Genomic DNA, 18305 nt, shown 5'->3' with positions numbered 1-18305 from the left:
AAAATTCTGGGAGTCCCAACCCACAAACCCACACGTATAGAACTCTTCATTTCACTCACTTGAAGGAAGGCTGAGGTCCCCTGTAGACCTTATTTCCAGCTGCAGGAGGAAGTTGTTGGAATACTTCCTGCAGGTGGAGATTCTTCATAGATCATAAAGGGTGACAAGACTACCACCCTTTTGGAGCCTCTTTTTACCAGCAGTCATTTTGCCTCCATTTTATATGGCAAAAAAAATCACCTGTTAAGCCAACTCTTGTGGCTTAAACTTATCTTCAAAAATATGGTATATAACAAGATGAACTGTCATTGAAACAGTGTCACTTTAGCAGAGATGAAAAAGAGTATGTTCTGCATTTGAATGGCTCTTTCTATCTTTGTACTGTGCTCTTAAAACTAGGGGATAACTCATTACAACTGGAGAACAATGGCTTTTTATAATTTCCTTTCTTGCTACAGCAGCTAATGGGAGGAGACCGCCCCCCCCCCTCAACTTATTAACAGCCAAGGAAATGGGACAGACCGCAGCATGCTGCAATACAGAGACATGTGGGTGGGAGATCTAAACAGGGAAATGCTCTTTGGATTTTCATTTTATTAGTTCATGTTCTGTTATAAAAGAAATGTCAGCCGTTAACTCTCCACTGCCATCTTTATATTAAAGGAAAGCCTTCTGTGGAGGGACTTTTAGCCTCCCCTTCTGTTTCTTTTTTAATACCTTCTTGGGATTGTTATTCAATATTAATCTATAACACATGCAGGGATTCAGAGAGGATACCACTGAGTAAAGAAATGTGATTTGGGTTGAAAAAGGCTGGTTCTATATAACAGGGATTAGCAACAGATATCCCCTGTACCATAAAGGAGGGGGGCTTTCCTGTTTTTAAGACTGCTATCCGGCCTTTTTTTCCCTCATACCACTGAGTATATTGCTTGCAAGACAAGTCCTCTTCTTGAATGCCTCTCTGAAGTACAATTCAGTTTCAAAGTCAGGTACATACAATCCCACACTTCTTTTTGGAAAGTGAAATTTCAAGGACAGTGGCTTATTGTGGCTCAACATAGAATTACACTGGTCATGCTAGTTGAACATTGTAGGAAGGAATCTTTCCCATCAGAGATGGGCATGACCCTTGGTTTGGAGGTTCATACTGGTTCCTATGTGCCATGCATTCCCTTCCCCACCTCCCTAGCCAATGACCCACTCACCAGTCAGAGTGCAATCCTCTCTTCTTTGGCTGTTTCAGTGTGTCCCCAGCAAGAGCATGGCCTCCTTGTCTGAGTGGGGATCAGCCAAGGAGTTGGGGGCAAGGAAGCCTAGGCTTCTGCTGGAGACTGGTCAAACAGTCAAGGAGGAGGAGGAGAGGAGTGCACCCTGGCTGTTGAGTGGGGGGGGGTTCCACCTGGGGAGATAGGGGAAGGGTGCCACACGCACGAACTGACACAAACCTCCAAACCAAGGGTTGTGCCCATCTCTATTTCCCATCTTTGGCCACAGCCCACTTAGTGACATGGCAGCAGGACAGGATGTGGCCACCAGTGGGTTTAGGGAGACAATGTGAAGCCATCCATTCCTAGAAGAGGGGAGGAGAATGCATGGAATATATATATGCACCCATTGCCAATATCATCCTTGTGATGCCTCAAAAAGCATGAATGATCTAGTGGGAAGTGATTAACATCATGGGCAGGATCAAAAGAGTGCTGGTTATTTGATGTTGGTCTCTTGGAATTAGCTCAAGGAACCTAGTGCCATGAGGCCAGTAGCAGTCTCCAGTGTTACGCAGTATTGAAACAGAAGTTTCAGAAGTATTTTGAAATATGACATGGCATGAGTAAGTGGGGGACTTTTCTCAAAGGAGAAAAAAGTCCACAGATTAATCTGGCCTGGTGCACAAACATATCTTTGTACAGTGGGGTCTCTACTTAAGAACTTAATCTGTATTGGAAGGTGGTTCTCAAGTTGAAAAGTTCTTATGTTGAATCGGCATTTCCCATAGGAATGCATTGAAAACCATTTAATCCGTATCTGCTCTTTTCCGTCCATAGAAACTACAGTGGAACCTCTACTTAAGAACTTAATCCGTTTTGGAATGGTGTTCTTACGTTGAAACGTTCTTAAGTTGAAGCAAAATTTCCCATAGGAATGGACTGAAAACCAATTAATCCGTTCTGGCTGTTTTTTATGTAGAGGTGCGTTCGTACATTGAAGCATTAGTTCCCATAGGAACTAATGCAAAGCTGGTTAATACGTACTCTACCACTAGGGGGAGAAATTTTTTTAACCTAAGATGACCTAAGGTTAAAAAAAGAGCAGGAAGGGTTTTTTTTCCTGTTCTTATCTTGGATTTCTGTTCTCAAGTAGAAGCAAAATTTAGCAAATGGAGCTGTTCTTAAGTTGGATTGTTCTTAAGTAAGGACGTTCTTAAGTAGAGACCCCACTGTAATCTAGTCATTTTATTGACTTACAAAACAATTTCACGGAAAACAGAATGATTGAAATCTGTTGGTGTCCACATTCATAAGCAACATACCGGTGAAAGAGTTATAGCTTAGCAGTATAGCCCAAATGCTAGTTAGGTCATGGACTTTTCCAGGTAGGGCTGGGAAAGTCTCCTCTCTAAAACCTTGAGGAGCCCTGAAACCAGTCAGTATAAATAGTTATGGCCTGTATGAACCAGTTATCAGACTCTGTATACATTAATTTGGACTAATGCTGGAGAGATCTGGGCTCAAATTCACAGGATGATCGTGGGCTAGTCATCATGTCTCAACTAATTCTACCTTTCAAGGCTGTTGTGCAACTAAAATGGGGAAAGAAGAAAACCATATGACACCCCCTTGAGTTCACTGGAAGGCAAGCAGGATGTAAATGTAGCAAATAAATGAATGTCATGCATTGCTTATGAGTTTCTGAAGACATTTTGAAAACCAACAAGAATTAAGATACTGAAGTAGAATGGCTTTTGGTTTGAATTTGCTAGGCAGTTCTTACATTCTTAATAGCAAATCTTATGTTTCTGCCATCATTGTAAATTGAGTACATACTACAAACTCCATACTGGGTTAAATCAAAAGAAATATATGTTCTGCATATCTATCCTTTTCTCTACTGATAAGTAACAGCAGATGTATGGGGGGGGACTAAATTAGGGGAAAGTCTTTTGAATAGTCTTTTGAATAGACTAGGGGATTGTTTTCCCCTTTCTAATTCAACTTCGCCCCTCTCCCCATCATCTGCTTTTGAATTTTTAAAAAATGTGTTGAGATAGCAGATTACTCATCTCCCATATCATGTACTGTAATTTGGTCCTAACCAAATTGCCTGTACATAAATCCCCTTTTAAATCAACACAACTTACCAAAAATTGGAATGTTCTATTTCAAAAGGAATTCATTGCATGGCCCATTATTCTTGAGCAGCTGTTTTCCCTTATCATTACAGTTTGTTGCATTATGTATTATTTATGTCAACTGGGTTGCCATTTCCAGCAGTCCAGAAAGATACAAAGAAATATGTCTTGGTTCCCCCCAGTGGCCAATTCTGATATTACACATTGGAAATATTTTTAAAATCACAGAAGGCAATTCTTTCTTTGTTACTTATGACTGATAATAAAGTGGCTGAAAATTCCTATTCAAATCCTTCTAAAATGCACTTTAAAAGTAACATTTGAAAATAATCAGAAAGATCACAAGTTATTCCTAAAGGCAACTTGGGAACTACTTCTTACATTTACGTATTTTGTATTTACTGTGTAACTACCAGTCATATTATTTATTATCCAGAAAACGGAGCCACCCGGAGGTCCCTTTGGGCAATGTGACATCTTGGATATGTTGTTATAGGAGGCAGCGGGAGACAATATGTCACATTTAGTGGTATACAAGAACCTATACTCTCCTATGTACATTGATTTGAAAGAAAGCCTCACTGTGTCCAGCAGAGCTTTCTCCTTAGTATGGCAGGCACACAGGATTGCAGCACTAGCCTACAGCTTCTTCCCACTATTTCTGCCTATGCAGTACAGAAGGTCTATAGCTTGTGAGTAAAGAGAAATAATGTGTGGTAAAATGGTATTATATTCTTGTTTTTCAACATTTCAATTCACTTTCTATCCATATTTTGGGATAGTTCTCGAGAGGCTTGGACACATTCAAAACACAAGCTTCTATTAAAAGCCGCCTAGAGTGGTCCAGTGGGCCAGATAGGCGGGGTATAAATTAAATAAATAAATAAAATAAAAGAAGAAGAAAAAAAGAAATTGTAGATATGAACAGTACAAGTACAAGCGTATCTGAGAAAAGACTAGCCTAGGGTTTTTACCTCATAGAGTGCAGCTGCATGGACATTCATAATAGAAACAAACATTAATAAATTGGATTCTTTTTCTTTGTGGAGAATAATGATAAATATGTGCCATCAAGTCAATTCCATCTTAAGGTAACCCTTTCTAGGGTTTTCCAGGGAGCAAGTATTCAAAAGTGGTTTATCATTCCCTTTCTCTGGAGGTGCCCTGGGACTGTGCAGCTTGCCCAAGGCCACCCAGACGGGCTCTCCTCACAGGAGGCACTGTGGGAAATTGAACTCCCAACTCTGGCTCACCAGCCAGCTACCTAAACTATGCAGCTATCTGGCATTGCAATTTAGCAACAAAGAGTGTGTGTTTCCTCTATGATGCCCAATGCAGAGCTTGTATCAATGTAAAATATTTATTCTGAAATGATATATGTTCCCTTGATTACTATCCTGTGGATGGTCTCTAACAAAATATGCTAGAATACGCATTGAGCTGCAGCATCTACTGGCAGGGAGAAAAAAAGGAAATGAAGAGCAGTAAAAAGAGTTAATTGCTTAGTGGCTACTGCTCTTATAAGTGTATTCCATTTATCGGATAAGTATTTAGAAATCTTGCTCATGCTGCCATGACTTAACCATTTCCACCAGATATCCACAAAGCTTAATGTTTATCCCAGTGGTGCTCTAATTAGCAGTTATGTCTCTCCAGTTTGAAAGGCTCCAATTATTCCTGCCCTCAAGCCGCTGCTTTTGGCTTCCTTTCTGTACAATGTGACACATTCTTCTGTTCTGACTTTCATTGGTGTTTGACTGATGTCTATTGATTATAAAGATAAATGCATACATGGAAGTACCCACACCCTAACTATAGCTTCCTAATAGTAATAGTAGTAGAAACAAGACTCTCCAGTTTCCAGCCAGAGATTGAACAAGGACACCAATTCATTGAGAGAAAAAGCAAAAAAACCTCTTGCCTTTTCTTCTTGTTGTTGTTTTGTTGCTCTTTCTAGCATGGTTTTGCCCTTTAGCTGCAGAGCAAAGATCCTCTTGCAGATGTGTTGACAAAAGGGTTGGGAGATGGACTGTAGTCACATTTCTGCTTGACCAATGTATCAGAGTAAATAGTAATCCTCTGGTCTGCAGTGTGGCCCTGGCATTTTCAAGCAATCTGTTATAACAGCTCTCAGCTGTCCAAATAAAGAACAAAATGAAACACAAATACATCTGAAATAGAGATAGGGGGAACATGTTAGAGTGGAAAGCATGCTTATTACCCTGTAGTTGAATGTAGTGGTCATGGTATAGTAGGTTCCAAGACCAGCCCAGAAGCCATGTGTGGCCTATAAGACACACTGTGCCCACCACAGCCACTGCAATTTTTAAAAAACAAAAGGAATGATTTCCACTCCTGAAGTTTTCTAGGAGCAGGACTTTTTCCTCTAAAGATGCTGGAAATGCCTCAAGTACTGCAACCAACCCCTCACCATTTGAGGTGTGTGGGAGGCTTCTGGTGGTACCCGGGCAAAATTTTGGTCTCCAAACCTATTGAAATGGACCACATCTTATGTAGTTAGACTCCTAGCAGCTGCTGTTGTTTTTTCAACTAATATACTGCCCCATGGTGTTAAAGCAGTCTTTGGGTGATTTACAACATAATTATGCAAACAACAACTTTCCCCCCAGCATACTAGGAACTCATTTTACTGACCTTAGAAGGGTGGAACGCTAAGTCAACCTTGCTTTGAAAAAAGCAAAGAAAAGATTACAAGTTATGCAGTGCATCAGCGATGGTCTCCAAAATAAAAATAAAAATCACTCCCCTTGTTCCTCCAGTGTTCGATATGCTGATATCCTGAAGTGGCTTGCTTATTAAGCCAATTCACAATAGTGGAATTTCAAAACATAAGGAGCCTTGACAGCCAAATGGCTCACTTTGGGTCCATTCCCAGTGATCACACAAACTCAAAATGGACCAAAGTACAGCAATCCTACGCATACAAAAAAAGTAAAAACCCCTGACAGGGGCTCAGAGAGATTGCCATAAGTCTGAAAACGATTTGATTTGTTCCAACAATTATGCTATGTGATTGCTGCAAAAAGAGGCGAACCAACCCATTTCCATGGTGGACTAAACAGTGGGCTAAATCACCATCTCATTGCACCCAAAATAACTGATCAAAGCCCTGGTCTTCAGTGCCCATTCAAGACCAAACTGCCCCGATACTCTACATCATGAGAGGAATGTATATTACAAGAGTATATTGTTGGAGGGGAAGTTTACCACCTCCATCCAGCTTCTGTGAGGATTGCCTCTGAAGTCAAAGTGAATAGGGAACCCTGCACATTAGAAAGCCCCAGACTCTGACTTCACTACAATGCTAGGTATTTTTCCCATACATTTTCTGAATCTTTGCTGAGTACTACTTGTATTCAAATTCATTTTGTAGCGATTGTTGTGTGTTGCCTTTCTTTCTTTGCCAGTTGTCCTGAAATTGTGTTTTGATAAAAGCTAGTATTAAAAAGTTTTAAATAAATAAAAATACAGTCTCAAGGGTAGCATCAAGATTACTGGCCCATCCCATGTGATTCTGGCTTTGACAGGCTACCAGAGCAGCATAGGATCAAGCTTACAAAGATGCATTTCCCACACTGTTCAGAAAATGCATGTGACACAGCTAATTGTATGAGAGAAGGCAATGTGATCCGACTGTATTAAGGTACCCATAAGTAGCTATTAGGAGAATATATTGATCTTTCACATCATTTCTGCTGATAGGTTTTGCAGGTACTTGCACACAGCGGCACAATATTATTCTTTTTTTTAATAAGGATCTCCAGACTCCATAAACACTATGTACACATAGGCAAGAGATAAGTAACGTGCCTTGTGCTTCCGACAGCAAGCTTGCAATTTTTTTGGCCGCCTGTTTTGTTTAACTATTAATGTCCATTCTTGACAGCAGGGAAGGGAAGAAAGAGCACTGCCTTGAATTTTACAGTACATTTACATTGTAACCAGTTTATGGTGGCCTCGTAATTCACTGTGTATTTGAACAGAAGTTTGGATCGCTTCCAATTTAATTTTCCGAAGTTAGAGTTTGCAGCTGGGTCATTCCCAGCATAATCTGTGAGATGTATCTCCTAAGGCTGTGAATTGGAACAACAGCATCTCGGCGGTAGCTTGTCACCAGGAGTCATCATTTACCGTACTTGAGGTCTGAGGGCAAAACATCAAAATCACTTTATGTGGACACAGCAACATGGCTAGCTTCATAAATTTTGTTGCAAGGAGCAATAATCAATTCTTCATGTTTAATGAGGCAAAACTGAAATTAGTATAGATTTTATGTCTTCTCTTCTTCCAAATTATGCAAACTTTACTATCCCCTTTGTAGTTGTCATATTACAGCTTCTCATAAAGAACTAAGCCAATAATATTTAATTGAATGATTGAATGGCCAAAAAAAATGTTGCAGACATTTTTTCCCTTACTTTTTGTTAAGTCTTTAGCCTTAGGTTAATATAAAATGATGTCAAATACATACACAAAATGATTTATGTAAGTCATGTAGGTTTTGTCACCCTTGGCTATATATAAAGTCAATTGTAAATTGTTTCCACATTCTAAATTACCTGATGTTGCTTTGGGACATATTGAAAACAAAATTGACCAGTGGAGTGCTTCAGAAAATGAAAGAGCTTCTCTATTAGAATCAAACACACTATAGGCAACTCATTTTTCAAGAAAACTCAGAGTGTTTTCAAGATCCTTTTGAAAAGAGAGGAAGAGAAAGATTCTTCTGGAGGAAACGTGGAAATAAGTTTAATGTTAAGACTCTTTCAAATGTCTGTTAAATTGTTTGGCAATAGTAAATGTTCAAAAAATTTTATAGTATTTCATGGACAATAAACTGAACTAGTCATGACAACCTTCTAGTACCAACGATAGTATGCCTCTCAATGCCAGTTGCTGGGGATCATGTTCAGGAGGATGGTATTATTACATTCCAATCTTGCTGGAAATGTGTTCTTCAGTAAACGAGAATATGGGTAGTTTGACAACAAGATAAAATATACCAAATTTTTCCGTGTATAAGACAATACAGTGGGGTCTCTACTTAAGAACGTCCCTACTTAAGAACAATTCCACTTAAGAACAGCTCCATTTGCTAAATTTTGCTTCTACTTGAGAACAAAAATCCAGATAAGAACAGGAAAAAAAAAACTTTCCTGCTCTTTTTTTAACCTTAGGTCATCTTAGGTTAAAAAAAAGTTCTCCCCCTAGTGGTAGAGTACGTATTAACCAGCTTTGCATTAGTTCCTATGGGAACTAATGCTTCAATGTACAAACGCACCTCTACATAAAAAAAAAACAGCCAGAACGGATTAATTGGTTTTCAGTCCATTGCTTCAAAATTAGCTTCGTCAGAAGTGCTTTTAACACTGTTCCCTGACCTAAGGGGAAAAAAAGAAAAAATCCCCCTCTAGTGGTAGAAGGCGGAATAGCAGCTTCCCATTAGTTTCTATGGACGGAAAAGAGCAGATACGGATTAAATGGTTTTCAATGCATTCCTATGGGAAATGCAGATTCTACATAAGAACTTTTCCACTTGAGAACCACCTTCCAATACGGATTAAGTTCTTAAGTAGAGACCCCACTGTACTTTTCTCTAAAATATTTAGATTAAAAATTTGGGATTGTCCTATACACAGAGGTAAGAAGAGGAGAGGGATCAAAGCGCTTTGATCTCTGCCTTTCTCCTCCACTTTCTTGGGAATAAAGAAATTCTGGGTTAGAAAAGTGGCAGGGGCATCTTATACATGTGAGTGTATTATACACAGAAAAATACGGTATATTATCTGCTCAAAAGACAGAAGGTTAAAAAGTTGGGGAAAAATGTAACACATTTTGACAAACTACTTTATACCTAAGGTGTTGAAATATCTATCAATCAGCTTTTCCAACATACATGGGAAAATCATTGCATCATTAGTAAATCTGTAACTGATTACAATGCTGTGGGCCATTTTTTTTTAACCTTGAAAAATAGTACAGAGAAAAAGCTGTACTTTTCCATAGCAAGAACATAGGGCCAGTTATGACCTTCATTTTTTGCAGGAATAATTTTTGTAAATATCCGCTTTCAGAATACTAGAACGCTCAGTCTGATCACACTGGATGTACTTTTGCAAGATGACGTCTTTGTGTGAAAGTCAACAGAGTGTTTTATTTTTATTTTTTTAACAAACATAAGCTGGATTGGGAATTGCTTCAGCATAGTTACTTCTAAGGCTGCTTTTACAACATATGTCAGAATCAATTATGTAGTCCAAGGAAATTTTTGTGACCCAGGAAGGTGTAGCGGATAGAATATGGGGTAGAAGGAGATCTGGGCTCAAAGCTTAATTCATTCATGAAGTTCATGGCTGGTGAAGGGCTGAAGCTCAGCAATTGGGCACCTGGAAAAGGTCCCAGATTTGACACTCGCTAGAGCAGGAAAGATTCCTAGCTGAAATCTTGGATCACTGCCAACAGTTGGGTAGCGCAGACTATATTGAACTGTGTGAACCAAAGTTATGAGTTGGTATAAGACAGCTTCCAATCTTGTGACCTAATCAGATTTAACAAATTACCTTTTTTAGAGTACAACTACCAGAATCCCTTAGTCATCATGGTTACCAGTGCCATGATAGCTGGAAAATTCTGAGAGTTGTACTCCCCATAAATAACTTTTAAAATCTCTGGGTCTAATTGCTGTCTTTCAGAGGAGTTGCAAATGGCAAATGAAGAGAAGACCAATGTACACCATCCACAGCTTAGGAGAAGAAAGATAGGATACAACTATGGCTAGTACTGTACACCTACAGCTGCTGTTTTTATTTGCTGGAGTACATAAAGACAGCAGGTCTAGATCAGATCAAAAGTCTATCTAGTACAGCATTTTGGTATCACAGTAGCCAAACAGATGCGTCCAGAAAGTCCACAAGCAAGATTTGAGTGTAATATCATCCTACTGAACATGATACTCAGCAACTGTCATTGAGAGGCATACTATTATTGATACTGAAAGGCTGTCACAACTAGTAGCCATGGATCTCCTTATTGTCCATGAAAATGTCTAATGTCCTTTAAGGGACAACTAATTCCCTTTGAATTTATTAGTTCTTATGTTAACAAATTCTGCAGTGTAACTCTGGACCGTTATATGTTCTGAAGGACAGTTCAGCTTCAGTGGATGAATCTGCATGGCCAGTTCAGTGGATGAATTATTATGAGAGAGGGGAAATTTATTTATGCAGTAAATACAATAAACACATTAAATATTAACAGTATTTTAAGTTGCCCTTCAACCCAGAATATTCACTTCCTCTCCATCCACCTTCTTCACATGTATCTGTTTCCTTCATCCTGTACTTTACTTGCTGTAAAAAAAATTAGAAGCTCCAATCATCATAGCCTTTCCTCATATGGAAGATACTACAATCCATCAGGTCATTTTGGATACCTTTTATTTATTTGGGTTCTATGCCCTTTTCTAATTTAATGTAGACCAATCAGGACAGTTAACTGTAGCTGAAAGCATAATATACAATAAATTTTTAAAATATAAAAACTGACAGATTATATAAAGAACAAATGCAATTCCTGTAAAGCAAATACGCCCTTTAAAAAAACATCCAATATCAGATGACCTACAAATCAGTCTTAAATTAGCACTTTATTTCAGGAAGTACAGAATACAAATGTCTGAACTATGACCTTCTTGCACACAAACTCTAAACTTTGATTTATTCCCAGGTCAGCACTGGCAAAATGTACATGGTAAATGTCCTCATTTCCTCTCTTTAATTAACTCAACCTCCCAACCTTGAGGTTTTTTGTTTTTACTTGCAAACAGGCATGCTATTTTACTTTGATGCTTGCTTAGCTCTGATTGGCTTTTGTCTTTACATTATATTGTGAAGTTAATGAGCGAAAGGAAAGCATAAAGCTTCTTAAATTGCCTTCAAGTCTACCTCATGTTAAATTAGCATATGGTTGATGCACAAAAATGAACAGTGAGGTATATTAAGCTATAGATTATGTGTTTGTTCTAGTATTTTTGGGTTTCTTGCTTGCTTAACTTTGTATTATGTAAAATCTGAGTGTAGAACAGATACAGTGATAACCATGTCAGCACAAGTCCCTTGATTCTGAACGGTGTGTTTTCCAGGAATAGGCAGATATCAAGGACAGTCATTGTTTATTTAATCTGTCGTTTTGTTCTTTTGCTGGCTGGGTATTTCAATGAAAGCATGTTTACACTATTGAAATGAATCAAAGGCAGGATCAAGGTATGTGAAATCAGTTCAAAGTCACACGGTAGTCTTTGTATTGGTGTATATGTCCTAATGGGACAATATATAATCCTGTATTGAGCTGTGCGGTATATTGGTGCAGGGGACTATATGAGATTTCAAATCACTCTGTGTGTGTGTTTATGTGTGCGTGTGAAAACACACAACCTGTTACCTTGGCAACAAAAACTTGCCAAACCCCAGAGACACAATATACTCTAACTGACGCAATTGCACATGCAAAAATGATTTTTAAAAAATGTACAGAATTGATTTAAAATAAACAATGCTTGCCAAGGTGTTTAACTCTCCCCCCGATAGCCAAAACATCTACGTACTTCGCTGTACATCATCTCGTTGGAAATTTGTAAACTGAATTCATGGAAGGGGTCAAAGCTGACATAAATCCAGAAATATTTTTAAGTGTAACCATGCCCTTACTTGGATACCTGGCAGTGAAGCAAAGAGTGGGAATTTATATATGATGGAAACAATTATTTCTTATTACAGTACTGTTATAGGATAAGTAGTGTATGGCCTAGGTATTACATAGAAGAATTACAGTAGTTACAAGTAGGTTTTGCTGCAGTATTTTAATACATTTAAATTCATTATTCAACTTCTATTAATATAAATTGGCCAGAATCCTGCTGCACAGTTATACAAAAGGCATAACTTTTAGTAGTAATTTGGCATAAGTTAATAAATGTCTATAGGTGTCACGTTCCCGGGAGTCCGATAAGCCAGTCCTATGTCAGAAATTCAGAGAATGCAGAGCCAATATCCAAATACCAAAGCCAACTCACACAACGTAGTGCAGGGTCAGAGTCCAAAGCCAAAACATACAACATAGTCCAGGGTCAGAGTCCAAAGCCAAGGGTCCAGAGAACAAGGTAAAAGATAGTCAGGAGCGTGGATGCAAGCCAGAGATTTGACTTGTTGCTTCCACGGACTTTCAGCCATCTGAGAGCTGTTTATATATTAAAAACAGTCCTAGAACTGCTGGAAGCCTTTTCATCCTGTCAGAACTCAGGGCTAGTTGATCGGATGTCTCTGCAGGCAGCCTTAAAGCGATCCTCTGACCTTTTCATCATAAGTCTTCCCTGAAGCCTGGCCATCAGCCTATCTACTGGGGGAGGAGAATCTGGAGGCGATTCAGCTGTTTGTGTTTCTAATCGTTCAGCATTCTCCTCAGCTACAGTTAACCCCTCAGTTTCCGGATCTTCCGCTGCACTCATGACAATAGGCATTGTAATTGTATATGAATCATGCTACTTGGTGTGCAACAAATAATGTCTTTGAATATAAATTTTTTAATATTAACGGTAATTTAAATCTAAATGTTATACCCTTTGAGTAATTGCACAACAGGATTTTGGTTGTTTTGTTGTTTTAAGAGCCAATTACTTCTTTATTTCACAAAATTAGAAACATACAATCATAGAATAATTGAGTTGGAAGGGGCCTATGAGGCCATGAAGTCCAACTGCCTGCTTAGTGGAATCTGTGTCCAAGCAGATCTGACAGATAATTGTCTAATTTTCTGAGGTAATTAGTTCCATTGTCATACTGCTGTAACAGTTAAGATGTTTTTCCTGATATTCTGGCTTCCTGTAGCTTGAGCCCATTATTATGTGTCCTGTACTCTGGAATGATCAAGAACAAATCCTACCCCACATCTGTTTGATAGCCTTCCAAGTATTTGAAAAGTGCTACCATATCTATATTCAGTCTCCTTTTCTCAAATCTAAACAAACCCAGTTCTTTTAGACTTTCCTCATAGGCTTGGTTTCCAGTCCCTTGATCATCCTTGTTGCCCTCCTCTAAACTTGCTTCAGTTTATTGGCATCATTCTTCCAGAACTGGACACAGCACTCTAGATGAGACCTAACCAGTGCTGAATAGAGGGGGACTAGTACCTCATGGGATTTGGAGACTATATTTGTTTAAATGTTATAGCAAAAATATGATGCCTCATAGGACATTGTTATGACTGAGTTTATTGAGGTTCTCCTCAATTGATTGAATACGAGGAGGAGGAAGATGGGATTTTCTTTGCCAATTAAACAGTTACTTGATGCCTGTCTTTCTTGATCTTTGTGTTTTAAAATTTGTTCTTATGGTTTTTGCTTGAGTATGTTGTACAGTGCCCAGAGTAGCAATTTGTATGCTCAGAGTAGCAGTTTGCCAGATGATTGGCATACAAATTGAATCAATGAATGAATTACTGAGTTAAATCTAAGTTTGTTTTTTTTAAAAAACAAAAACAAAGAAGTAGCTCTTCTCCAAAGCTGATGGGAACAAAAAGACACTCAGAGCTCTTCCAGAGTGGCCACAAATCTTTCTTTACAGAAGGCAGCCCTCTGTTTGGCAGGCTTCTTTGAAAGCCTGTCCAGTTTAAGTCCACTTTAAAGAAAAAGAAGGAAGAGGAGATTCACTGTAGTTATGATCAGCAGATGGACTACTGTGTCTATCAAGATGGAATGCCTCTTAATTCCATTTAATTTAGAGAAATTATTTCTAAATTTGCATCTGGATATATGCATATTCTTTTGCAAATTCCAGGTAATTCTCTTATTTTTTTTTCTTTTTCTTTGGGAAATACATTGCCTCTTTTTTGGACTACAGCTCATCCCAGCTAGCATGCCAACTGGCCATGCAGCCTGGTGGGATTCACCCAGGTGGCTATCTAAATTCCTCTTGAATGCCTCCAGTGTTGCACTCACTCTCTCCCCAAGGCATTTGGTTCCATTGCCATACTGCTCTAACAATTAGGAAGTTTTCCAAAATCTGGCTTCCTGTAACTTGAGCCCATTGTTGCATGTCCTGCACTCTGGGATGATCAAGAACAGATCCTGCGCCTCCTCTGAGTGACAGCCTTTCAAGTCTTTGAAAAGTGCCATCATATCTCCCCTTTTCTCTAGGCTAAACATGCCCAGTTCTTTCAGTCTTTCCTCATAAGGCTTGGTTCCCAGCCCCCTGATCATCCTTATTGTCTTTCTGTGAACTTGTTCCAATTTGTCAGCATGCTTCTTTAAGTGCAGTGTCCCGAATCGGACGCAGTACTCAACATAAGACCTAACCAGTGCCAAATAGAGGGGAAGTAGTAGGGTAAGGTTCCTAAAAAGGCATACGAGAGGCTCTCCTTCAGGACTCAAATTGCTTTACACTCACATGGACAACTGGTTCTGAATTGAAAATACAGTGATATCACCTATAGCTGTCTGCTTTACTGCATCTTTGTAAGACCCACCTAAAAACAAACATTGAATACATTAAGCTAATGTATTGGTTTATTTATATTTGTCTCACTACAGGAGGAGCTCAAAAGGCTGCAGCGTACCTTGGAGCAAGTTGGTGATGGAAAATATTTACTTGAAAAGTAAGTACTTTATCTGTCTGTCTGTCTTTCTGTCCATTCGCATACTGGTGACACCAAACCCCAAAACTCCAGAAAGCCTCTGTAGATGTTAAAAAGCATGAGTGACAAAGCAGAACCCTAAGGAATGCCACAGGAGTCACTCAGCACTGCCTTCTGAGTTTTTCCCTCCAGGAAGAACTGGAGCCACTGTAAAACAGTGCCTCCAAGTCCCATCCCAGGGAGATGGCTTAGAAGGATACCATGGTCGATGGTATTGAAAGCCACTGAGAGGTCCAGCTGAACCAACAGGGACACACTCCCCCTGTCATCCACCAAGGTGACCAAAGCTGTCTCTGTCCCATAGCCAGGCTTGAAACCAGATTGAAATGGGTCTAGATAATCTGCTTCCTCCATGAAACCCTGGCGCTGAGAAAACACCACACTCTCCAGTACCTTGCCCAGGAATGGGATGTTTGAGACTGCAAAGTAGTTATCCAATACACTGGGATCCAGAGAGGGCTTCTTCAGTAGTGGTCTTATTACTGCTTCTCTTAAGCAAGAAAGGATCCTACCCTGCTGCAAGGAGACATTTACCATTCCCCGTACCCAATCGGCCATTCCTCCTCTGGCTGCTTTTATGAGCCAGGAAGGGCAAGGGTCCAGTACACATTCACCTCTCCAAGAATCCTGTCCACATCATCAGGCTACACTAACTGAAAAAGTATCTATTAAAACAGGACATCCTGGGGACAAAGTTACATCCACTGGGTCTGTATTAGTTACAGCATCCAGGTCAGAGTGGATTCAAGCGACTTTATTTGCAAAGTGTCATGCAAATTCCTCACAGCGGGTTGTGGAGTGGTCAATATTTTGCTGTTTTGGTGGGGCAGGTACCAAGCCCCTGACCACACAAAACAACTCCGCTGGACGACTTTGTGTAGATGCAATGGCAGCAGCAAAGAGCCTTTTCTTTGCTGTGGCCACTGCCACGGAATAGGCCTTCAAATGGGCTCTAGCCCGTGTTCTGTCGGATTCACTCTGAGTTTTCCACCATGTAACTTTAAAACAATTCAAAATTAACTGACTTCCGTGTAGTGGACTGATGAACTTTCACTTTGTTGAAGATAATTTATTTTATAACAAATACGTGCCTCTTATGTGCTTTTTACATGCTGTGCAAAGTCTGGGGAGACAGGTCCCTATTACTGGATCTGTACAGTTTATAAATCCATACATCAAAAACAACAGAGGAAAGGGGAAAAATGCAAACAAGGGAAGAGTGGTGTGTGAATATCTGATTTATTCCTGCGGATGCTTAGTTATCTTTGGAGAGCTGTTCTGACAAAAGCTTTATGGAAAAGGCAGGTTTGAAGAGGATTTTGAAGGGGCTAGAAAAGGTGGCTGTTGTTCTTTGGGCATATAAGAAGATGAGACGCATTGGAAAATATAATAATGCTTAGAAAAGGGGAAGATAGTAGAAAAAGCATAGGATGGGTTGACACAAGATGGGTGGTTTTAAGAGCACAAAAATGATGGATAGCAAGACTCATGGAGGGCTTTCCAGGAAAGGATAGGAGCTTGTGTACAATCAGCCACTTGAAAGGAAGCCTGGGTAAGGATTTAAGGATGGTATGTCTCATGACCAGAGCAAGAAATGAGCTGGATGTAAATGCTGCAACAAGCTCTCTTATAGGAAGAATATTTTAAGGGCTTCAAGGGCCATATCTTTGCATGAAAGGCACTGAAAGCAAAATGCAGCCAGTTCTACTACTGTCATGTCAAGTTTTATAATTGTATAAAGAGCAGTTCCAGCTGATCTCACCTTGAAAAACACAGCACGTTGTTATTTCAACAAAGCAGCACAGTTAAAAAGGTCAAGAAAGAAAGCCCAAAAGGTCATTGTAAGAGTGGCAGATTAGGATGTTTTTGTGGACATTTTAGAATAACCTGACTGTTAAGGCCTCTAGTGACACTTTCCCTGACGTCTTGTCAAAAGGAGACCCAATTTAGGGCAAGCAGCTGGACAATGCTGTCTTTTAAGTAGATAGATATTCATAGTGATTGTAGAAATGAGACGTGAAATTTTAATAGATAATCTCTTTCCTTTCCTTTTATAGCCATCAGCTTGCTATGGATGTGGAGAATAATATTGAGAAATATCACATTAATTTACAGCCCTTGGAATCAAAAGTGAAAATGTAAGTGATATAAAGTCTGTTCTTTTATGTTTGCTTTAGAAATATAGCAATATAACTGTGCTCTTTAGGAATGTTTTATTTGGCTGCTTCGCTTGAAGTCGTGTCTTCGTTCTTCTTAGTTATGTCTGAAAGTTAGGCTGTCTAACAGGGAGAAAAAGAGGGGAAGTAGAGGATTTTGGACCCCATATAAAGTCCATAAACTGAAAATTGCCATTAATGTTGAACATTGTACACAATTAAGGAGATTTCAGATGTAATGTTTGGTATTGCTTTCAGAATTCTGGGAGAAGGAAGAAGACTCAGTTTGAGACTAGTTACGCATGAATGATGTTTCCAAGTTGCTCTAAGGCAGTGGTCTGGGAACAGGGGTAAATTACCCCAAATGGGGTAAAAATGAAAATCCTAGGGGTAATGAGCAAAGCCTACCTTGTAGGATTTTGAGCATAACCTTGCTAGCGTGTGAAATGAGTGCAATTGTACAGTAGTTGGAGCATTCTTTGGCACTTCCCTTCTTTGGGATTGGGATGTAGACTGATCTTTTCCAGTCCTCTGGCCGCTGCTGAGTTTTCCATTGATTGTGATATAAAAAAAATAGTGCACTGGTCTTTGATGTTGGGTTGTGGCACCAGGAAGGGTGACATGATCTTTAGCCTGGTTTGTTCCTTTTTGCAAACCACACACAGAATGATTAAATTGGTAGGAAAAGCCCCCCCCCCATTGCTAGTACCACTCTGGCAGCCATTGACGATGATTAAATCCTCTGCGAGCTAGCAAAAATTTAATGCAACTTGCTAGGCATGTTGGACACCTTACTACTCCCTATACCACCCCATGGCTGGAGTGCAATGTGTTCCAGCAAAATAGTGCACATCTTTATTAAATTTGGTGTATCCTGCTAGTTCGGTACATAGCCTGGCAGCCATTGATACTTATGATATATCCTGCTAGTTCAGTACACAGCCTTTGTAGATTCAATAATATTTTGAATTCAAATAATGTATGATTTCCTTACTTTCAAATCAAGGGGGTAATGTCGGCGTATATAATTTTTTTTTGGGGGGGGGTAAAAGGTAAAAAGTTCCCTGACCCCTGCTCTAAGGCTTCTGAGG

General features: G+C 39.4%; 1 protein-coding gene across 2 annotated transcripts in view; it reads left to right on the top strand.

The window, feature by feature from the left end:
• SCHIP1 (schwannomin interacting protein 1) overlaps window positions 1-18305 on the top strand; it is a 525056-nt gene that overhangs the window by 96626 nt on the left and 410125 nt on the right. For both annotated transcript variants that reach the window (XM_020791782.3, XM_020791781.3), the window contains exons 2-3: window positions 14955-15019; window positions 17116-17196. In XM_020791782.3, coding sequence (XP_020647441.3) covers window positions 14955-15019; window positions 17116-17196 — 146 coding nt within the window. The remainder of the gene's footprint in view (window positions 1-14954; window positions 15020-17115; window positions 17197-18305) is intronic.

The sequence above is a fragment of the Pogona vitticeps genome, chromosome 3 (genome assembly GCF_051106095.1).
Source record: "Pogona vitticeps strain Pit_001003342236 chromosome 3, PviZW2.1, whole genome shotgun sequence".
Taxonomy (NCBI): domain Eukaryota; kingdom Metazoa; phylum Chordata; class Lepidosauria; order Squamata; family Agamidae; genus Pogona; species Pogona vitticeps.
This window is presented reverse-complemented; position numbering and strand designations above follow the sequence as displayed.